General features: G+C 38.2%; 2 protein-coding genes across 4 annotated transcripts in view; one reads left to right on the top strand and one right to left on the bottom strand.

Annotated features, from left to right (window-relative positions):
* Positions 1 to 24,154, bottom strand: part of lars2 (leucyl-tRNA synthetase 2, mitochondrial) — a 108,081-nt gene that overhangs the window by 73,728 nt on the left and 10,199 nt on the right. The window contains exon 1 of one of the 3 annotated variants that reach the window (XM_012852042.3): positions 4,567 to 4,738. The exons of 1 other annotated variant lie outside the window; for it this stretch is intronic. The gene's annotated coding sequence lies outside the window, so the exon portion shown is untranslated. Of the gene's footprint in view, positions 1 to 4,566; positions 4,739 to 24,154 lie in introns of those variants that run through there. One more of the 3 variants, XM_036131292.1, reaches the window with a different exon arrangement.
* Positions 18,398 to 20,983, top strand: LOC118560349 (transmembrane protein 158). Its single transcript, XM_036131308.1, has one exon. The coding sequence runs from the start codon at positions 18,398 to 18,400 to the stop codon at positions 19,109 to 19,111; it is 714 nt and encodes a 237-aa protein (XP_035987201.1). The 3' UTR covers positions 19,112 to 20,983.

Genomic DNA, 24,154 nt, shown 5'->3' on the forward strand with positions numbered 1-24,154 from the left:
CCTTGAAGCTGATAGGTTCAGAGGAGTTTTGCGGGCCAGAGTCTGGAAGCAGCTGATTAGGCTCCTACCAAAGGAGACTGGATGTGCAAACTAAATCAGAATGCAGCAAAAAGCATCCGTTTAAGGGTGCTCACACTTATGCAACCAGGTTGTTGCAACTTTCCCCCCAGATATTTCGCTTTGCGGTTGAACTGTATATGATGCCGACCCCATTAAAAGGTGGACAGAGTGTTTTGAAATTAGTTAGCTCGGTTTCCTGTTTTTAGGTCACAAATATCTGGCATTTTTTTTTAGAGCAACTGTAGGCTACGGCACATGTGGGTCAGAAAGTCAACTGCAAGGCTGACAACCTGCTTGATACAAACTCGATTTCTCCCACAACTACAATCAGCCCGACGTGTATATAAACACGGTTACTAAGGCAACCCCGCGACATCCGTACAGTCCTCCTCCACTGAACTTGAGAAGGGCTGCTAACCTGACCTGTGGGGGGAATAATCTCACAGCGGAGACGCGTCTGGATCTCACACGGCAAGACCTTTAGAGCTGCAGAGCGCAGGAAATGAGGATCGGCGCTCCCTGACAACAGGCTGAGATAAAGATGCAAATTAGCTAAATAAATAAGAATTATGACTGGTTATCTGAAGACGGGGAGGAAAAGGTGATTCTATTCTGTTATGGGAATATATAATTACAGTAAAAGGGAGCTCTGAGTCAAGCAAATCCACATTGTTCATTCAAAAAAACAAGGTTAAACTTCCTTTTAGCAACAGTATTGTTCAGACTTTACCACCCCAGATGTTTCTTTTACTCGGATGCGAGAAGCCTTGACGTTGATTAAAGGAAACCTGACCAGCCTGAAGGGAGGACGACTCTCTAGAGGTTAACTCTCCGCTTTTTCAACCAGAGGAGCATTAAAAAAAGTGCCCTCCAAACACCTGCTTGCGGGAATTTTTTTTTTCTCTCCTCCCACTAAAACTCTCTGGAGTATTAGCTCAGCATTACAGAAAAACAGCGCGGCAGCCACGGACTGCAGCTGGGAGAGCCGAGCTCTCGAGCCTGGGCGCATCGCTCAGTGAGTGGGCTGGAGCGAGGGATGATGTTTCTATGGTGACTGGGCACATCCATCCGGGAGTCTCCTGAGTAAGGGGACTGAAAACTTCTGTCAATACCCACCTCCACCCCACCCGGCGCAAACAGACAGAGGCGAGGCTTTATCAGAGGCACTTCGTCACTACATGGTGGGGTCAGATCATTAAGGGGTTCCCGTCAGCAGCCAACATATTTTTGTCTTCATTATTTCCTTAATGAAGTGTTTAATCCACTTAACAAGCACAGACCTGGTGTGAATTTTGTTTTTTAAGAAAAAATATTTTTATTTATTTCATACATCTATTAAAATTAAGGGAAACTATGTCCAGAACTATATTCAGTAAAATTTCCACAATTGTTTTGCATTTTCATGGAAAATGTACGACTATTCTTAAAGCATGAACGCACATAATGATTCATGACAAGTTTTGGACTCTTCCAAATACCATGAACAACCAATGCCACAAATATGCTTACTTTTTAATTCTAAATGTTATGGAATATATATTAAAGCCCTGCTTATCTTCCAGCCCTTTTCCACTATGTTCCCAAAAAATATTTGCTTCTGATACTTACTTCTTAATTCTTTTGAAGTTCATGGAGAAATTTAAATATCAGCAAAATATCATCTCTTCCAAGCAAACTAAAGAGGACTTTCCTGTTAGGCTCTACATTGGTGTAAAAAAAGTGCTTCCACCTTACTGATTTTCCTTTTAAAATAAATGTAAATAGTAATCAAAGACAACCCAAGTAAAAACAAAATGCAATTTTTAAATAAAGGTTTTTATTATTAAGGTGTACTTTCTCCCTGGTATTAATTTCCACAGTAATGCTGATAAAACTCAGCTATATACATCCATAAATCCTGATAAATCCAATCAATTACTTAGACTTCAGACATGTTTTGATGACATCAAAACCTGACTTTAAATGTTCTGCTTTTAAATTTTGACAAGACAGAAGTTGTAATCTTTGGATCTGAGCCCTAAAAAAAACAAACTTCTTAATCAATCCCTTAATCTTGATGGCATTAAATTGGCCTCTGGTAATAAAGTAAAAAAAACAAACAATTTTTTTTTTTTTACCAAGACATGTCATTTAAATCCCATATTAAACAGGTTTCCGGAGTTTCCTTTTTTCATCTCTAGAATATCGCCAAAATTATAAATATTCTGTCTAGGGGTGATGCTGAAAAACTAGTCCATGCATTTGTTACTTCAAGGCTGGACTATTGTAATTCTTTACTATCAGGAAGTCCACAAAATGAAGTTTGAAGCCTTCAGCTGATCCAAAATGTTGCAGCAAGAATTCTGATAAAAATCCACAAGAGAGGTCATATTTCCGTTTTAGCTTCGGCTTCCTGTTAAATCAGGAATAAAATTTAAAATTCTTCTTCTTCACATATCAAGCCCTTAATAATCAAGCTCCATCATATATCAGAGATCTGATTACCCCGTATATTCCTAACAGAGCACTTCGCTCTCACACTGCAGGTCTGCTGGTGGTTCCTAGAGTCTCTAAAAGTAGAATGGGAGGCAGATCCTTTAGCTATCAGGCTCCTCTCCTGTGGAAACAACTCCCAGTTTTGGTCTGTGAGGCAGACACCCTGTCTACTTTTAAGACTAAGCTTAAAACTTTCCTTTTTGACAAAGCTTATAACTAGAGTGGCTCATGTTACCCTGAGCTATCTCTATAGTTATGCTGCTATAGGCTTAGGCTACTGGAGGACATCAAGGTCTATTTTTCTCACTCTACTGAGTTCTTCTATTGTTCTCCTAATTGCATTATTTGTTGCTATTTCAACATTAAACTTCATGTTCTCACTGTTTGTTTTTTTCTCTTCATAGTAGGTACATCTAGCCTCCTGTTTTGTTTAACTGTGACAGCATCCAGGTGGGCAGATCATTTGCCTCTACCCTTTCTAATAAAGAAATGATTCCTGGTCAATGTGTGCTTCTCTGCTTTTTTTTGTGTCTCTGCTCCCTCTTCTCTAACTTCCAGTCGGTCATGACCAGGGGTTTGCAACCTGTGGCTCCAGAGCCGCATGTAACTCTTTACACCTTCAGCTTTGGCTCTTAAAAACTTAGCCCAAAAATTCTGCAATATATGCATAACATTTCCAGAAAGAAAGAAACTAATGATGTGTAGAATATATTACTATATTTTACTATAGCAAAAAGATACTATAAGTATCTTTTTGTCAATAGGTTGCAAAAATAATATTGATGCCATTTGCTATAAAAATCAAATGTCCAATTGAAGAAAATGTATTAAACCAAAACATAAAAATACTGTATAGTATCCAAATTTATGAATACTAAACATAAACATAAAATACTGTATAGTATACAAATATAGTAGACTATAAAAACAAGCTCTTGTTTCAAAGAGACGTGTAACTTTTGTGGCTCTAGACAAAATGTGTTTAGCTGGAACGAGGGCCAAAATGGCTCTGCGGGTTGTAAAGGTTGCAGGCCCATGGTCATGGCAGATGGCTGCTCACACTGAGCCTGGTTCTGCTGGAAGTTTTTCTCCTTGTTAAAGTGGAGATTTCCTCTCCACTGTCACTACATGCTTGCTCAGTATGAGGGATTGTTGCAAAGCCATGGACAATGCAGACGGCTGTCCCTGTGGCTCTACGCTCTTTCAGGAGGAGTAAATGCTGCTTGTCAAGACTCTGCAATTAGTTAGGTTTACTTAGATAGGAAACTTTTGACCAATCTGTCTGGATTATTTGATTGAATTTGACATTGTAAAGTGCCTTGAGAAAATGTAATTAAATTCCTTTTTGTACCTGTACTTCATTTTATCACTAATACATTTTATTGACCTGTGCTTTCTGTTCTGAACATGTTGGCTTTGCTTAAAATAAAAGCAACAATTTTCTCTCAAGTCCAAAGTTTATGATTTATAACAAAAGCCAGAGAACAATAAGAAAAATAATCAGTCGGATGAGTTTGTTTAGCAATCCCACAAACAGCAGATAGCATTTGAAATAGTTTAAAAGATTTTTCTAGTAAATCAGAGGGAGCAATTACTGAAAGGCTATCAACACTTTGGTTTGTCGTGTAGATCCACTCAGAGGAGAGAGAAATTGAACCAAAACAGCTTCTATGACACATTAACATTTTAATCATATAGCAAACACTCTGAGCTCGTTATGTACATGTTTTGAGCCTCAGGTGCTTGTCAGTCATGTTTTTTTTTCCTGCAACTACTACCTTTTACTGTTTATGTAGGCTATCATTACCATATTCTTCGTGGTTCTCCACACAGCCAAGCAGCTGTTCCTCTTTTATCACTTAGACAAAGCTAACCGAGTTCACCTCAGTATTTATTTATTTGTAACTTCACAGAAATGTCCGTTTTGTTTAGGGGTTTTCTTCTCAGTCTATCGTCTGCTCTCTGTGTAAAAACTAAAAAAGAGCGAGGCGGTGGAAATGGTTGTAAATATATATGGGTTAAAACACTTACTGTCGTATCTCAGAGTTCTCCGTTTCCGCGTTATAGTTACACAAATATAAAACCAACTATTGTTGTCCAGAACGTCATATTTTTCATTTAAAACCTACACAAATGACCTGTTTATCTGCCTCACGACTGCACCATGGTCGCCGCCATCTTGGATTTGATTAATCTTTATTGACACAGGATGCGTGAACAACAATTTTTTGTTTTGCTTTTTCTCTCACATTCTCTCTCCTTTTTTTGGCCATGAGACTTCACATAGTCACACAAGGCATATAATTTAAGTTACTTCGATTTTTTTTAATATGTCACGTTATTTACTTTATCCCAGTGGCGCGCGTGCACGTATCAATGCGCACGTGGACTGGAATACATGTGCGAAGAGTAAAGCTTACCTTGCAGCCACTACTTTTTTTAACCAGTAGCATAAAGCCTTCAGCGAATACATAAGAGGTTTACATTGACATTTGTTTTCTTTTGGCAGACCAGAATTCACAAGATATTAAAAGACAAAAAAAAAAAAAAAGATAATTGGATATTTGCATGTATTGCAGCGGTGTCAGAGCAGAAGACAATCTCCAGACATCCAGACTGAAACGTAAAAGGATGGCAATTTAGTTTGATCTCGTTGTTTTATTCTTCTCTCCCCTCTCTGTCTGCTAAGTTAACATCTCCATGGCTTTACATGTGTCTAATTTTTGTGAGGTTATAGGCTCATTAAAACAGCGTCTCTTCTTTAGTCGTTCTTTTATGCAGTCAGCTGTGTATTTAAGCTAGTATGGTTACACTGACGAACCAAACACCTCTGACCTCAAACCTCTGAACGTTCCTTGTAACTAATTATACGTTTTTTTTTTGTTTGTTTTTTTAGCTGTTTTCTGATTTCAAAATCTTTTATGTAGTTTGGTTCTATCAAATGATCAAAACATAAACCTTCTTTTTCTTTGGAGACATTAGTTTGTTCTACATGTGTTCTTCTGATGTTTGTCTTGATGAAAGAGTATATTACCTCAGACAGAACTAACCTAAAAAGAATAATTTGCTCTGAAATTCCTACACATTTCTTTCTGATTTTGTGATTACTTGATTGTTCACTTTTAATCTGAAAGTCTTTTGAAGCGTTACCATTTTCTTTTTGTAGCCTCATCTCACAGTTTTCTACTGCTCAAAATGCAGTATTTTAATCAATATGTTTTTGTCATACATTCTCTTTAAAAATACCAGAACGCACATAACCTGTTAACACTCATTTTATTATTGTTATTATGGTTTTTATTTATTTATTTTTGCAACGCTTGATTGAATGCATTAAACACCCTGATGTTGTTCTCCTGCGTCTTTGTTGTTATTTCTTTGCTTGAGAAAGACAATAAGGGGAGCTCAGGAGACAACAGAGAAACGAAGCGCAGAGAAAATAATAAAAACAGAACAAGAATCAATGCTGTTATATATAATTGTAACAAAAGCCTCACAGAAATCACCTAAAATGGTTCATACTTCCAGAGATGTTTGTATGTTTCAGACATAATTTCTTTTTATTGATATTCTGAAGCTGTTCATCCACATTTATGTAGGAAAGCTGTCTGATATCTATACGATTTCCAGAAATCCAAATAATTCTGTCTGGGAATGGAAATGAGCCACAGAAACTATACGCATGCTTAATTATTAAAGCAGCTCGTGGCGGACTTACGTTTCAGACATGAAATATTCCATCTGAGGAATGAACTAATGAGTCCAGTGTCAAAGTGACGAGTTGGTGGGGATTTTTTTTACGACCTGGAACACCTAAGTGTTTTCAAATGAAGGCATATTTAGAGTTTTTATGATATGCAGATGCATGAAGGAGCTTGAGCTATTTTCCATCCGAAAATAAAGCAAATTCTGTCTTAGAGTGACTCCAAGCAGATAACAGTGAATGCTGCCATAACTATAGCGAGCTGTGGAAAAAGTGTTTGCCCCCTTACAAATATCTTATGATTTTGGGATTTTTCTTACACGTATATGTTTCAAGTAATCAAAAATGAATTAATATCAGACAAAATCAACCTGAATAAATCCAGGATCAGTTTAAAAATCATCACTTGTTCCGTTGAAAGAAAAATACAATTTCAACCACCTTGTCCTTGTATGAAAATGTAATTGCCCCTCCCATTTCAAATCATGAATTAACTGTAGCTTACCATATCTTTTTATGTGAGATCCGCTAGCCCCATCCTGGCCTGATTGCTGTCAATAAATCAATAAATCATTTAATTAGAACCTGTCAGACAACATGAAGTAGGCTGAAAGACCTCATAAATTAGTTTGCTAATATCGCTCCAAAAATCTGGATGATCCTCAAAGCTTATGGGAAAATTATACCCGTAGTCAAATATTGTGGTGGTAATGTGATGGTCTAGGGTCGCTTTACTGCACCAGGGTATGGATAACTCATTTGAATTTGGCTCTTTAGGAGAAAACCCTGAAGGAGAATCGGTTATGTAGCAGAAGAACACCAGAAAATCCGTCTCTGAAAAGGCCAAAAATGACAAAACATCAGCTTTTGAGCGGCATCTTTAAAGTCTGAACTTAAAGCTGACTTAGATGATGTGGCATGACCGTAAACGGGCCGTCAAACCCTACAACAATTCTGCAAAGAAGAGTGGAACAATATTTATCCACAACTTTAAATGAACTGCTTGATAGCAGTTGTTGCTGCCACGGATGGCAGAACCAGTCATTGGGGTAAGGGGCAAGTACTTTGTCACATAAGGTGGGGTTAGTTTGGATAGATTTCCATCAATCATCATTTGCACTGTAAATGTACAAACATGTGTTTTATAGGATGTTTCAGAGCAGGAGAGAATATCTTTCTGGCAATTTTCAGCGTAAAGCAAATTTTAAGCGGTGTTCTGATCTTCATCCCAACGCAGAGGAGAGCAAGGAGGAAGATGATAGGAAGCTAACGTCTCATCTGTCTGTTTCTTCTAAAAGCACTCCCTGTGGTTGCGTTACCTTTGATCTGAAATGCAGACAGAAACTGTTAAATGAGACCCATCGCAAGAGAGACGACAAGGGACATTATACAGCAAGTGGGAAGGAAAGTTCCTCCACCTGACGCCAGAGAGCTAAACCCCAGACTTTGCTCCGACTTGCTGTCGTATATCAGAGCGAAAAGATGTCTTCGCCTGAGGCACAACAGGACATTGGTACAGAGGAGAAATGAAAAGGAAATGGGTTTCTGACACAGAGGGGATGCTAACCCACCACATATAACCCCAAATCAGCAGATACAGAGATTCATTTGATACTCTCTTCTGCACTGCTTCTATCAGGGGGAATCATGCAGGATCATCTTGTTAAAAGGACATTCATTTAGCTTTTGTACCAAGCTTAATGCGTTTCTATTTAAAAAAAAGACGATTCCAGGTTTTTAAGGGATATTAATTTAACAGTTTTATTCGTAAAATTATCTCAGTCAAGATGCAAAACACATTTTTTCTTTATATCTATTTCCTTGTCAGTTTCTTTAAATTGTTGTGTTTGGCAATTATTTTCTTGGCTTTTCTAAAAGGTTTTCTATGCTTTTCTTTCGAATTATGAGCAAATAAAATTCTATTTTTACAAACTGTTACTCTGACCTATTAGGGTGCACATTATTTGTGATGACAAGTCTGAATTTCCAAGTTCCAAGGGGGAAAAGTCAGATAGGACACCACCTGAAGTCTGAATTCTGATTTGGAAACAGAATTTATACATTTGATATATATGCTGTGCATGTAAAGTGATCTGAAAGTGAAGAAGTAAAGTGTTTATTTACTGGTGGTTTAAACCAGAGGGACTTACACAACTGTCCAATTTGTATCAGCAGGCATGTTTCTTTAATGTTTAATGCATAGAAAGGGGAGCATGTTGCTATTTGCTTGGAGAAGTTATTCTGATCACTACTCAACAAGTAGAAACGCCTACAGCTTTTGCGAGCGACTGTTTCTGGGACAAATCGAGCAGAGCCCAACCGTTTGGGTATCATTAGGACAGATAAAGTCAAGGGATGAGCTAGGGTTGTAGCTACACAGAAGAGATAACTTCACAAGGAACCATATATTACGTAAACTGGTTCTTCATCATCAGCAACCCGTCACAAAGATATAATTTTTTTAGATGAATCTTGGAAAAATACTAAATATATGCAGTTTAACAGACATAAAATTGCCTTTCAGAATCAGAATCAGACATACTTTAATAATCCCAGAGGGAAATTTCTGTTTCAGTACCATCACCATTACATAAACATCACAAACATTTTAGGGGGTAGACGGTTATTCCCAAATAACTATTTTAAAGGAGACACATCATGCAAAATCCACCTTTTTAGCCCTTAAATTCATTTTGTTGTATACTTTGAGTCTCTAGGAGTGCAGAAAATTTAGGTTTGTTGGAGCAGCAGCTTAACTGCAGCCGAGAGGAAACGGCTGGATAAGCTCATTAGGAGGGCCAGTTCTGTCCTGGGATGCCCTCTGGACTCATTGCAGGTGGTGGGAGACAGAAGGACTGTAAAAAAAATCACTGATGGACAATGTCTCCAACCCCATGCATGGAGCTGTTTCAGAGCTGGAGAACTCTTTCAGTGACAGACTGCTACATCCCAGATGCTCTAAGGAGCGCTTCCGTCGATCGTTCCTCCCCGCCGCTGTCAGACTTTATAATCTTAGCTGCTCCCAACAGAGATAATATCTATTTAAATCATACAATTTGTTGCACAGGCTCTGTTGACATTAACTGTTGACATTGTTCTAAGATAACGGTTTACATCATGCATATCGTTGCACCGGCTCTGACTCAGCCATTAATTGTTTACACTGTACACAAATGCTAAGATAACTTGCAAACGCCTCAGCTGGGATGCTGCTGGACTATGATACATAGTGCATATTGTATAATGCACTTTGTAACCTATGGAAATTGTACATATGGAAATATCGCATACTCTATTATTGTGTGTTAGGTCTATAGGCTGGAGTTATTTTTCCACTATCAAGTAACTTTGTTTTTCCTTCGGTCAATTTATTTATTGACCCTTATATTTTACTCTTGGTGTTTTCTTTTGAAGTAACTTCAGATTAGACAGTTTACTTTTCTTTCCTTGTATTATTTTTCTTTTCTCATCACTAATAATTGTGTGTGTTTGCCACTGTCACGCCCGAATTTCTTCATTGAGGGACACTAAAGGAATTCTTATCTTATCTTATAATTATCTTATATTTTTCAAGCCAACGGTTTTCTGTTACTTTTCTAACCATTAAGTCACTGTATTTGCTGCTGAACTGCTAAACAATGTCATGGACTTCCAGCTTCCTGGTCTCTTGAATCCACCATTTTTATTTCTCTGAGCATAGTTGTAGTCCAAGCTGAAGAATGCTACAAGGGAATAAAAATTTGGTTGTTCACTTTCAAAGAAGTGGACTTTGTGTCATCTAAAAAAGCAAATCAGTTTTGGACCACTAAATCTTTTAAGGTGGCTAGCATTGATGTCACTGCAAACAAGCCTCCAGGATGAATCCTGTTTGTTTGGAGTTTCCTTTTTTTTCTTCCTTTGAAACATGCAGATAATGCCTTAGTAATGGACAGAGCTTACTATCCCACCAAGTCCTTCATGCATTTGCATTTGAGTATTCTGCAGAGATAAATAAAGAGCCAACACATTGCTTGGCATTTTATTTGGGGTTTTAAAAAGAAAGCCCAAACCTGAAGCAAAGATCGCAATGTCAATAAAAAATTAGTTTAGTGTCAAAGTTAAAGTTAAAACTGCATAATTATCTTCTACGGTAAATACTTAAATTAGCTTAGCAAAAAACAAACAGCAGTGCTTAAAAAAGAGGCAGATTCAAGACTACCATAACACAGTGACAGAATAATTTAAGTAAAACAAAACATAAGTAATTTGCATCAAGTTCAAAATATTTGTCTTTTTACCACATTATTTGACACTTCCTTCCTTACTACATACTGTAAAGACCTTGCTCTCAGCTTCTTTATATCAGTATTTATCTATTTTTCTGAATAACGCTGTAACAAGATGACATTTAAGGAAAAATCATATCATATAACAGGAGCAGATGGAGGCTCAATGTCCTCAAGGGGAGGGGGGGAGGGGTGTTTGAATGACTTAAGGCATTTTATAGCTTGACATACATGGAATTAATCTGCTTTATCTCAGCAGTCCTCTGTCTCGTGAAATTTTTTATTGATTTTTTTTTAATAAATGGAATTAGATGCAATAGCAAGGCACTTTTCTAAAACGTTCTTGTCTGGATTATATCAGAAAGCAGCATTTATTTTTTGGAATGCAACAATGTGCTAACGTCACGCTGGCCTACTTGTGTTTTTCCACCAAATCACTGTTGAAAGCAACCAATTACTGTTCTGTTCTAATAGCAAACGCCTTCTTATTCCCAACATGACAAACAGTCCACGGTAATCACCCCCTTCTCCCAATTGCATTTCACTAGCAGAGCAGCAGATGACAAACAACTTCCCAGAGCTGCAGGGGCAGCAATGTTTTCGGTGATGGCGGACTTGTCGCTACCTGTCCGAGAATGACCTCTCATGACCCAGAGCCTGATACGTGTATCTGCCTGACCGAGGCTATAGGCCCAGGAAGCAAAGCAATCTCACACCCTCTCAGCTGAGGTAGGGGATAGGGGGGGGTGGTGATGGGTCTCTGCCTGCTGTTGACCGTGTTTCAGGGAGCGTGATAAGTGTGATTTTATTTCCAGGGCCTGTTTCACATCGTCAGGCTCTCGCGCCCCTCACTTATCTGCGCTCATGGGGGCCGATCGCTCAGAGAGAAACATGATTGTACAAAGGAGATGAGGAGCTTTGCGGCTGCGAACAACATCTCAATCTGGGTGGATCTCTGTGGCAGCGTCGCGATTTATCCTGATCTTTCATCTAGCGCAGCTGCACCTCTGGGATCTGGGATTAAAAATCAAATCTCTGTAGCGGAAAAGCTTGCAGAGAAAACTGCACATTTGCTGCTACAACCCTCAGGCCCTCCATGACCTTTGGTTTGTTTAATAGTGATTAGAGTGAAACCTAAAAATCGCTGGACCTGGATATTTCACCATGGGTCTTGAAACTTGTTTGACAGACAATAAGATTCTGAAATGCTTGAAAAGTTTATGCCAAATCACAATAAAACAAATTAATGTAAATTTTAAATAGTATCATCAGCCACTCATGGTACTCATTTTAATCTCTGAATGCAGTTCTTGCAATAAAATATGTATATTCTTATGCTCCTCTTCCCCTTAAAATCGAATTAGTGGTTTGTTTTATTGCAGTGGATTGCAAAGTATATGAACCCCTTGTTTTTTGTTTGTTTTCTCAGTTGAAGTCATACTGCAACTTGGGTAGATATTGAAACATGGGCTGCATGCTCTTCCCCTGCACCACCAGCGTGCCCACTTTTATACATCTATACAGGACTTTTTTAAGAGACACCTGTACATACACCTATTTATAATAAAACATATATTTCCCCCTGGCTATAACCCGCCTTACACTGTAACTCTAATTATGTGTTCAATCTTGCCCATGCCTTTGGTTTATATATGGATAAGACCCAAATTATTTATATCCTGTCAAATCAAGTTTAAAAGTAATCATTTAATTTTACCATCATTTTTTTTGTTTTATGTTTTTTTTAAAGGATGTCGTATTAACATTCTGTGGTGGCCTAGCGAGAGTCCTGACTTCTATCTGGTGGAGATTAGATGATTTTTTTTAATAATAGTGGAGATTGGATTTTTCCATTGATCATTGTGAAGAACATCAGTTACAGTATATTGAACATACCATATTCTAGTAAATTGTAAATGAAAATAAGATCATTCTTTTTTCAAAACTGAAATATATTTTACATTGTTTTATGAACTTTTCAAAGTCTTTTATCTCCTTTTCTGTCAGACACAAAGCTTTTGGTTGAACGAGAATACATTAAAATAATTTATATTTGAATGTGCCAGGGGTATGAAATTTTGAAAAGGAGTGGGATAGTTTCAATGACCAAGTGAGAACGAAGAAGAGGAATGTTACAACCCCTTAATAAAGATTTTATCTAGCACAGTGTGTAACACAACAGTAACATAGAGGTTGCTGGGGCATGTCAATGGCATCATTTTTAAACATTTAAAGCTGCATACAATACAGCAGTTACTGTAACACAGTAATTGCTTGTTTATTTTTAACTTTCCTGCCTTTAAAGTGAAAATATTTAAAACCATTAATCTCAGTCAGCTTGATCAGCTTGAGCCCTGATTTTAAAATATCAGCCTTGCATGTGAAACAAGAAGTGCCCTTATAAATTAAGGATGGAGACTTCTGCAGACATTAGACATAAATCCTTCAAGAGCGTGGCCTATAAAATCACACATCCTAAACTTATCATTATTCTCTCTGTCAGCTTTGGCTTTTAAGATAAGATAACTCTGTGCATAACCTTTTGGAAGAATGAACAACCTCTGCCAGTGTTTCTGCTGTGAAAAAGATTTCAGAAATTGATTTCTGATTACTTTTTGATCGCTTTATTTTCTACACTACTAATTATACAAATGCACTCCCTTGTTATTGGAAGCAAAGAAGCCAACACTTCATTGCGTTGGCGGTAAATTCTCAGTGCCTCACAGCGTGACAGGACCTCTGGAGGCGACCGATCCACTGGACTCGGATGTAAAACAGCAGATTTAACTCTCCTATTCTCAAAACGCAAGAACCCAATCCTCAACCTCTAATTAGGCAAGTTGTGCGTTAGAGCTGATGGGTCACAGCAACAGCATCTGGTGAAATGTAGAGCTGATGAAGGCCAAGGAGGAGCTGCTGCACACCCGGCTCCTGCTCTCCTGAATAGAGAGACACATTTTTTTTTAAAAATGAATCTTTCATACACTTTCCTTCAGCAGGGGAGACTTTTATCTTACTTCATTTGCATTTTTGTCACCAAAGCAATTTACATTTTTATAGCATAATTAATGAGCAAGGAAGTCATTTACATATCCCTCCTCTGTTCGCCAGTACATTGTCTGGAGCATATCTGATGCAGAGGGACCCACATTCGGAGGATGTGTGGGCGTGTTTCAGAAAAACAGACAGACATCTGAATTTGCAGAAAGAGAACCAAACAACTGGGTAATTGTTTTAAAGCAAAAAGGGAGGCTGAATATGTTGTCATAATTAAACTGGGAGAAGAAGACAAGGTCTTTCAGGTGCAAATTGAGGCGAGAGCATCTTTACCCTCAGAGGGCACTTACATCAAATACAAAGAGGCAGGACTCTGGAGCAAATTACGCGATTTAAGCGGCACAAAAGGGAACAATTCGTCCAAGTAGCATTTAAATTCCCTAGTCTGCAAAAGATGAAACAGCATAATTCATCACGATTTAGCTCCTGGTCAATGACCCAGTTCTGTCAATATCTCGTAATAGTTTCTGATGCATTATATATAAGTTTTTAGGAGGAGCTTACTGTGAAAAACATACTTATTTTTCCAGAATGAAAGCTTTAAAACATACATTCAGGAGAAAATATGGCAGATAAAATAAAATGAAAAACTTAAAGTGGTGATAGATTTGTAATGAGAGTGTACGAGGGAGTGTGATTGCTTTTAATTGTTTTTATTGAATTGTTTATAATAGAAACGATCAAAAAAATTATGTTGAATATACAAATTTTGTAATGTACACAATATCTCCTGTACTTTGAATTAATTTTAAACTAAATCCAGTTGAAAAACCTTCCATGCCAAAACTGACCATGTGTTCAACCAAACATCCAAATGGTTTAGCTACCCCATGGAGCAACCAGGTGATAAAAAAAAGCTGCTGCTGCAAAGTCACATGTTTATTGATGTGTCTGGCTTCCCCTCAGTGCACAATGTGCCGGATGGAGACAAGCACCGGCACAAACAAAGCTTGTAGGGCGGAGAGCAGGTGAACACACAAGAGATTATGAACTGATGGCTTTGGTTTTTGAAAGCGGCAGGTGAGAACGTTAGAAAAACATAAAAACTAAGCATATGAAAAATAGTTTTTAAAAATAACTGCAGAAAAACATATGGCTCTCACATTTGTGCCATATAGCAGATTAAAAACGAGATTACGAGTACAGTCTTTTCAGGTCACCTACATTTCAAGGCCTACAAAAATATTAGCAATAAACATAATTAAAAGCATAAATTAAAAAAAATCTTTCTGTTGCCAGTATCATCATTTCACGCTGAAAAAGTGCATTTAATCAGGGTGGAAAAGTATTATTTTAAGCATTAACTGATTTGTTTAAAATTCCCAGAGGCACCCTTACCAGTTGCTGTAAAACACATGTAACTGATTCAGTTTTGTAATTTACTATATGCTAGAGTACTATACGTTTACCAGAGGGTTTGCAAACTTTTAATTAGTAATTCATGACTTTCTGTTCTCTGTTTATATGGATATGACATGACGTGGTGGACAGTTCCTCTAAGCCCCTCTTAAAGATGAGAAAGACAAGAAAAAATGTTATTCCAGTTAGACCGATGTGTGATGATTTTCATAAATAGCTGCTCTCGTAAACTTCAGCACATCTGCAGTGTTTAAATAATTTCAGTTGGAGCTTAGAGAGTCAAGACTGGACGAGGATCCATGGATATCTGGCCAGCACAGACAGGAGGTATAAAGAGAAGGGCACAAAGAGCATCATTTTGAGGTCACTAAGTTTCCATAACAGCCATAAGAAGTTGTCCATAGCATTTGGTTATTTGGGAGGCATGCCAGGAAAAAGCCTATTCTGTCTTTAGCATCCCATAGAAACATTTGGATTTTGCTAAACGGTGCTGGAAGTTGTACTTGAACCCTTTGTGGACAGATAAGACTTAGATTGGGGTTTTGGGCAACAAACTCCCCCACAAGTCAAGTGTTAAACAAGTACCAATATTTGGATGAAAGCACTGTTACTGTAAGTATGCTGGAGGATCTGTGATACTGTGGGCCTGTTTCGCTCCTAAAAGGCTCCGGGTACCTGGTTACAGATCCTAGCTCATGCATTAAGAAAACTGAAAATGATTTGTCACTTGGTCTTTCACAAGGATAGTTATCTATGATATGTTGTCAAATTGTCAAAAATAGTTCACCCAATAAAAAAATCAGTCTTCCATCTTGATCGTCTCAGTCTCCATACCTAAAAGCTTTAGAAACCTTTTCACTTTGAAAGATGCTGACACAATTGTTTTAAGCTGTAGGACCGTAACAGGCAAGGACTGAAGATCCTAAAGTATTTTTAAACTTGCAGAGATGCTAACTAAACTGTTGTCAGCTGTAGCAGTGATGTAGACAGTGACAGAAATAAAAGAGTTAGCAAAAATCACACTGAGTCTCCCTTGTTATAAGCTAATGCTAGCACTGCAGCACAGCTGGCTTCTGCAGGAATACAGAAAAGGGGCCATTGCAAACTCTAGCCTAAACTCCATTCCTTCAAAAGTAAGACAAAGACTTATGAGGTTGTTTAAGATCCATCCACTGACTTTTGCAGTCAGTCAGTGATATAGAGATAATTATTAAAGTGCTTCAATGTGTAAATCAGGAGGTTACTTTAACATTGGTAACTAGTTGCTACCAAGAAAAATGTTTCTACTGTAGCGAGTAATGTTCTGCCAGATGTGGAGATGTGCAATTTGATGAAAAGCTTAAACTACACTGATTCATTTCTGTCCTTTCCAATACATTAGTAGTGGCTAAATCTCTATTTTTAGGTAGATTTAACAAAATCTGGACTCATTTCTCCCTTGTCTTCTACTGCTCTTGTACAAAGATGGTTGATAAGTGTTTCAGCTGACATCCCAGGGATGAGATGACTGCAGTTAGTTTCAGAAACTAGGGGTTTCTGAGGGAGACCTTTGAGACCTTTGAATCGCTGAGGTTCCAGTGAAGCCCTGTCCACTGTGGCTAAAGCTGAAGCTCAGCTAGCTGAATCTGTTTTGAATAAATAAAGGTCCAGAGGTTAATCTTCTCTGCATGGCTCATGGATTATCTTCTTATGCTTTAGAGCAATTACTCAAATGAAACACCAGGCACATTCATTGGTGTGACCTTATCCTAAAAGTCACCCGGGAATCCATCATTTCCATCATCTTTGTCACCTTTATTATGCAATTAAAGTGCTCTGAAAAAGTATTCACAGTGTTGAACATTTTGAGACTACGATATGATGTCTTTTTACACCATTGAAATAAAATATGTTGGAGCAAACAATGTATTGTATAAGAAGTTTATATAATAGACCAACATAATATAGCGCATGAATGTGATGTTGGAGCGAAATTATGGCTTTTAGCCCTCTTTTCTCTGTGACCTCAGACTAAAAACCAGTGTGACACATGGTGTTCAGAAGTCACCCATTAAGTAAATATAGAGTCCCATTTGTGAGCCTTCTCTGTGGTGGTCTCTGCTGTCACACTTTCACTGTGGATGTTCTCATAGCTAGTACACACACACACACACATTTATATATATATATATATATATATATATATATATATATATATATATATATATATATAATGAGATCTGAGTTCCACTGTTCCCAAATTTTGCATTATTTGTTATTTCAACTTTTAACTTTATGTTCCCTCTGGGATTTTTTCTCTTGATAGTAGGTACACTTGGTCTGTTGTTCTGTTAACTGTGATACCATCCAGAGGAGGCAGATAATCTGCCATACTCATATATTCTAGAAAGGATTCCAGGATCAGTGTGTGCTTTTTTGTGTCTCTGCTCTGTCGTGCAGTCGAGGCAGATGACCATTCACAATGAGCCTGGTTCTGCTGGAGGTTTTTCCTTCCAGTTACAGGGGAGTTTTTCTCTCCACTGTCGTTTCATGCATGCTTAGTAGTAGGGATTGTTGCAAAGCCATCAACAATGCGGACAACTGTCCCCTGTGGCGCTCTTTCAGGAGGAGTGAATGCTGCTTGTCAAGACTTGATGCAATCTACTGGGTTTCCCTAGATAGGACACTTTTGACCAATCTGTCTGTTTGATTTAATTGAATTTGACTTTGTAAAGTTCCTTGAGTTGACATGAGTCATGAGCTAGCGCTATATATATATATATATATATATATATATATAAAATCTGAATTGAATTGTATTGTAAATTGACCAAATGCTGAAAAGTTTAAGGCTATGAACACATTTATAATTCAGGGTTAGAATGGACAATTGGAAGGCAAAATGGTGCACAGATGGACTTTAAAGTAGGACTTCCCCTTGCTTATTTCCCCAACCTTATAAAAAGCCTGCTTTAGCTGATAAACTGGCCAATGTGGAGCAACAGTTCCGTAGCCAGTGACAGCAGACTGTGATGAATTGCATTGTCTATTAGGAATTAGGTTCTTCTTCAGCGAGGAAGTTTCTGAAAGCAGGTCAGCATCATTAAGCGGACAGAGGGTGCTGCGCTGCCTCTGCTGTCCCTGCGCACTAAGGGGCTCTCTCCACACCAGTCTCCTGTGTTTTGGTGCTCGGCGCTCACACCTGAAGTGACAGAGCCAAGCTCAGAGCGCACGGAGCTTTCAACTCCTGATCAGCCCCTGCGCTTGGAGAGCAAGACAGGAGGAAGATCTGTGCAGGGAGGAAGGATGTGCGCATACATGGCTGGACGTATTCATTGTGAATGCATTTCTCCACCGGGAGCTGCATTTATTTAAAAAAAAAGAAAAAGAAGAAGAAGAAGAAGTCACAAGCGACTGGCGTTTCTGCGCACTTCCCATCCTGCCTGCCGTCTGAGGTTCTTCGAAGCACCATGCGAGCCGGAGAAACGCGCCTTGTGCCATGTTGAACATCTCGCCGACTCTCCTGCTGGCTCTGACCGCGGTGGCCGCACTTCTCTCGCCATGCCGAGGCTGGAGCGACGAGGACCTCCTCCTGCCGCCCATCAACTCCTCCAACAGGTTCCTGGCCAACCTGGAGGTGGACGTGCGCTTCTCCAAGAGGTCCGTGGAGGAGAGCGACGCCCCGCCCGAAGCCTCCCCGCTGCAGAGCCTCGCTCCATCGCAGTCCCAGTGCAACGTGACGGTCCACAGGCTGCTGCCCACCTCGCTGGTGGCCCGCTGGGACAGCGGCTTCGGCTTCCAGTGTGACGTGCTGGTCTACACCACCAACAACCACGGCAGGGCGTTCTTCTCCGCCTCCTTCAACCGGGCCATCTCCCCCGTGGTGATCGAGCACCTCGGGGTGACCGGGGGTCAGCAGGAGATGAGGCTGTGCGTGGGTTGCGGGATGTCCCGGTACCGCCGCTTCGGCCAGGGCAGGTCGAGGGGACAGCAGAGCGGGGATCAGGTGGCCTTCTGCTGCGTTGATTTCAGCCTGGACGAGCTGAAGGGGGACAAAAGTTGGAGGCTGAACAGGAAGCCCATCGAGTCGACGCTCGTGGCTTGCTTTATGACTCTGGTGATCATCGTGTGGAGTGTTGCTGCTCTCATATGGCCGGTGCCGATCATTGCAGGATTCCTGCCTAACGGGATGGAGCAGAGGAGACCCAGATAACTGAGAAACCCACGACACCAAAAGGGCTACTCCGCTGCGTTTAACGACTACCTTTGACCCAAACCCCTCTGCAGTTAGAAAGCTAAACACTAACAATGGTCAAACTTGACCTAGATTATTTGAAATTCATGAAATCTCATGAAAGAGCAATTTTAAGGCTCATTTGAGCCAAGAACGCCTCAGAAGGGGTGCAGTTTTATAATATGCTTACCTAGACAGGCCAAACTTGGACAGAACAATCCTAGTCTTATGACATGTTCTATAAAATTTGGGTTGTTAGTTGTGAAATCTGTATTCAATATGTGAAAACTAAAACATCGATTTTAGTCTTTAGAGTTTGTCTTGGGTGGATCCACATTACATGGAGTGCGTCCTAAAAAGTACATCATCTAAAACAACTGAAACAGACACAAACATAAAAGTAGAACTATATAAAGGCCCAGTGAATAAACTAACATGCTAATAATTATTATTAACATAGTATGTCTTTGTTTGAAATATTCGTTTTTTACTACATTTCTATAATTTAGTTGACCTTCATACATTTTCTATATTTCCAACATATTATTTATCTGAGCATTTGATTTTCTTTGCACATTTTTCTGATTTTCTTTTAGATGCATTTGTGTCTTTTATTTTCCCTTAAATTTTCTTAGCTTGCCCCCTCGTGCTTTTTATTTCCATTTGTTCTTTTTAGATTTCCTTTCTCCTTTTTTAAAAAACTTTTCTTCATCTTTTTCTGCCTCATTATGCAAAAAAGGTGGGCTGTCCTTCATTGGGTCAGCTCCTCTACTATTGGTCAATCATAAGGAAGGCCCACTTCCTCCATTTAGCATCTAAACTATGTGGCATAGTATGGCGTGCATATTTAAATAGTATACACTCTCACTCAATACATGTCTGATCTGCGCTCAACTCTGACAAACTCTGATCTGGAAGCTCCATGTTCGTGCTCGGCTCTGTCGCTGGTTGTTTTCGGGTCTGAAAATGAGCACAGAGCAGGCAGAGTAGGGTTAGTTGTAGTAGAGGTGAGCACATGCCAAGCATGCATGGAGAGAGCTTGTGTGTGATTTACACCAGTCTTACTGCTCGCTTAGGTTAGTGACACAAATGTAATGCCATACACATAAAGAGACAAATGTGTCTGAATTCAAAAGGAAAACATGAAGAAGAAAAAAAACAGCAAAACTGAAATCATTTGCTTAAATAAATAGTATGTTGTAAATAAACAGGAAAAAAAATTCAAGGTCAGTTAAATTATAAAATGTGGTAAAGATGATAAATTGGATTTTTTTAAACAAAGAAAATAAATAAAAAAAAGTTCTCATTCTTAAAGTCAATTGATAAATGTTAAATGTCTTGGTTTATTCATTGTGCCGTTCGTGTATTTCTGCTTTTATTTTTAATTCTGTCAGTCTCAGTTCTTCTGTTTCAGTCCTCCATTCCCAGACAGCTCATACTTTTGAAGTAATTATTTTACACAAAATATTGATTGCATAAAACATATTTTCTTATTGGTTAAACTGTTATTCAATTTGTAACAAATTATATTTAAAAAGTTGTTTTTAAGGCTTGTTTTCTAGATATCTAGATCTCAGTTTGAAAATCATGACACACCAACAGCTCACACCAGGATGTAACCATTGTACCCTAAAGATAAATTATATTAGACATAGTTAGTAATTTACTTAAAAAAACTTTACTATTTATGAAAACAAACAAAAAAAAACTTCCCATAAAAAAATGTCAACACTTTTCTTTTGGACCAGGGACCACCATACCTAGGCTCCAGCTTCAAAGTCACAGCACCTAGGCAATTAAAACTTTTCCAGAATAACCCTAAACTGCTGATGGGTTTTATATACATATATATATATATATATATATATATATATATATATATATATATATATATATATATATATATATATAGAGCTATTTTAATACTGTTTATTTTGCTGGAGACCACATTACAGGATGACCATCCTGAAAATTACACCACCTAGATAGGACAATTTGGACATACCTGGTTAGATTAATGGTTACATTTAGCTTGTGATTCATTAACTCAATTTGTGAAATCTCCAAGAAGAGCCAATTTAAATTTAAATTACACCACCAAGACAGCATAGTTTTTTGATATGCGAGCTCCACTGTAAAAACCAAACAGAAAAGCTTGATTTTCGACCTGAATATTGCATTGAGACCACCCTACACGAGGTTCTTCATGAAGTGAAACCACCAGACAGCTCAGACCTACAATTATTGTACACTGATGACAGATTGTAGAAAGCACAGTCTAAACACAGTATTTCTGTCCTTCCTTGCTCTGTCTTTTTGATCTAGTTTACAAGCTGGCCTCCATGTAAGGTGATTTTGAACCATGAAAACGTTCAAAGGTTAGTGTTTGAAAGATCACAACCTATTTTTTGTAGAGTCTGTCCTTAGAGTAGAATAGGTCTGTCCATGCTTAACTGTCTAGGTAATGTAGTCATATAGCTGGATGCGGTGTAAAGTGCTAAAAAATTGCTCTTCTTTAAAAAGGTTTAAGAAAACATTCACTAATAACAAAAAGTTATCAGTGAATACATGTTTGAGCTGTCTAGGCTATATGGAAATTTCAAGTAGGACACCATAAATTCATTTTAAAGATGCATGCTTGGGAGTTTCCGCAAACACAAAAGTGTGAAACAATCCAGTTCAAGTCTGACCAGTCGAAGCTTTCAGCTTTCTAACTGGAGCAGATCAAAGGTAGCCGGGATTCGTTAAATGCAGTAAAATAGCCCGGTCGGATGCCGAGTCAGACGGTAACTTCAGCGTCGTAAAAACTTTAACATCTGAATATAGCCTGTGCTGCCTATACTATAATTGTAGCCATTCAGCTGTATACATCAGTGAAAGAATGTGGAGACCCTGAGAAGTTGGGGTTGACCTATACCCTTTAGACCTCCTCCTCTTTAGGACAAACCAAGGTAATGTCTAATTATAATAGCCAACAGTAATCTATACTGGGACCAACACCAATGTGTTTTGTACGCTCTATAGGCCTTCCTAGATTATGTCAGTGTAAACTGTACCACCTTTTCTCTTTACACAGTGTTTGTATAGTTTTTAATCTTTTTAGACAGTTTTTTGCCTTATTATACAAAGTTTAGGACTTTTGCACAGAAAACTGAACTTTAACATGTGCTGTCACCGTGGGCTATTGAACCTATAACCATGCTGTGTAACATTTAAAAGCTTCCTTTTCTTATTTAATAAATCCATGGGGAAATAGATGTTGGTTATAGAGAAGATTTTAATTATTATACTATTACATTTCTAAAAGTCCAATATATGTGTTTATTTGTATTCATGTTTGAATAATTTAAATGAAATAAATAATTAAAGCCTTTAGCCTACTACAATTTTTCCCCTCACACTTTTTATGTGTTCTAACCCTGCTTGTCTGAGGATCATTTCTACGATTGCAAAATTTCTTCTTCTTTTGTAGCATTCTCACTTTGTTTCCGAGTCGTTTAAATGCTTGTTTTTGTTTTTATTCAGGGAAAGTAAAAGATAATCTAATACATCAAACGAATTGTTTTGATGTGTGGAAAGATAGGATAGAGTATGAGGGCTGCTGTGTTATTTTTCGCCACAACAAAAGGGAATATTTTAAAAATCTTTGCATGACTACAGATTTAATGTTCGGTTCAAATGTGATCAACAATTACTTTTTTGTGATTTATCTGTTTTTCTAAAGGTAAAAACATTATTTTAGCTTATCTCCTATAGAGCCTAGTTTATTACTGGCATTATTACTTTTGCTTTTTATGGTTGGGTTTTATAGTCTATCTTGTACAAATAATAATATTTATTCTAATGATGCTAAACACCCAGGTGGGCTTAAATGCTTTATATGCAGCTCCACCTTTATTTTATACCCAAATTGCTTTCTAATGTACAAGAAGTAAACTGTCTTAACACACGTGTTCACCTCCCACTTTTAAAGCGGTGCGTTTTTACCAGGCTATATTTCTTCTCATACGTTTTGTGACAATCTGTGAGGCATGTTGGGGCAGGAAAGGTCCTATCTGCCTGATTTGTTGTCCCTCAGGGCTGATTAAATATTGCCCTATATTTAAGTCATAACAGTACTGTGGTCCTTGGAGGTAGAAGGAGCATCCTTTACTGTAAAGTAACAAGATCTGACTGTAAAATGCAACATAGGTATGAAGGCTGAATTAGCACAGGCATTAGCAGATGATATATATGTGCTTAACACACTTTGCCCCCACTGTCTTGAAAGTAGTCAGTTTTTTTACCAGCCCCTCTCCAAGATTGTTTGTGACAGTGTTTGAGGCATGTTGTGAAAAGACAGGACTTATCTGCCTGATCAGTTTGTAAAAAGACTGTTGTTCCTCAGGGCTGACAGACTAGTTTAAAAATGTCATTCATTCACATCATAAAGACACTGTGTTCCTGGGAAGGAGAAGGAGGCTGTTTTACTGTAAAAAAAAAAAAAATGTGACAGCGAAATGTAACAGTAGTAAGAAATCTGAGTTAGTAGATAATTTATGTGTTCTTATTTGACTCTTATCAACTGCTTATCACTACAGGCTGTTTTGCTGACCCATTTGTGGGTCAAACATGGACCGCTCCAGCACTGTGTGACAATAAATCTACATTATTGGGTCATGGGTTTAATCTAGCAAACTGTGTCTCGCTTTCTACCCTGAATATGCGTTAAAGTTAGACATTAAAGGGGTGTTACAATTAACCGAGTGGTGTCATATTTGACCAAGACATGTCATTTAAATCCCACATTAACCACATTTCTAGGGTTTCCTTTTTTCACCTATGGAATATTGCCAAAATTAAAAATATTTTGTCCAGGAGTGATGCTGAAAAACTAGACCATGCATTTGTTACTTCAAAGCTGAACGATTGTATTTCTTTACTATCAGGAAGTCCACAAAATGCAGTAAAAAGGCTTCATATGACCTAAAATGGAGCAGCAAGAGTTCTGATGAAATCAACAAGAGGGATCTTATTTTTTCT

Source organism: Fundulus heteroclitus, chromosome 3, assembly GCF_011125445.2.
Source record: "Fundulus heteroclitus isolate FHET01 chromosome 3, MU-UCD_Fhet_4.1, whole genome shotgun sequence".
Classification (NCBI taxonomy): domain Eukaryota; kingdom Metazoa; phylum Chordata; class Actinopteri; order Cyprinodontiformes; family Fundulidae; genus Fundulus; species Fundulus heteroclitus.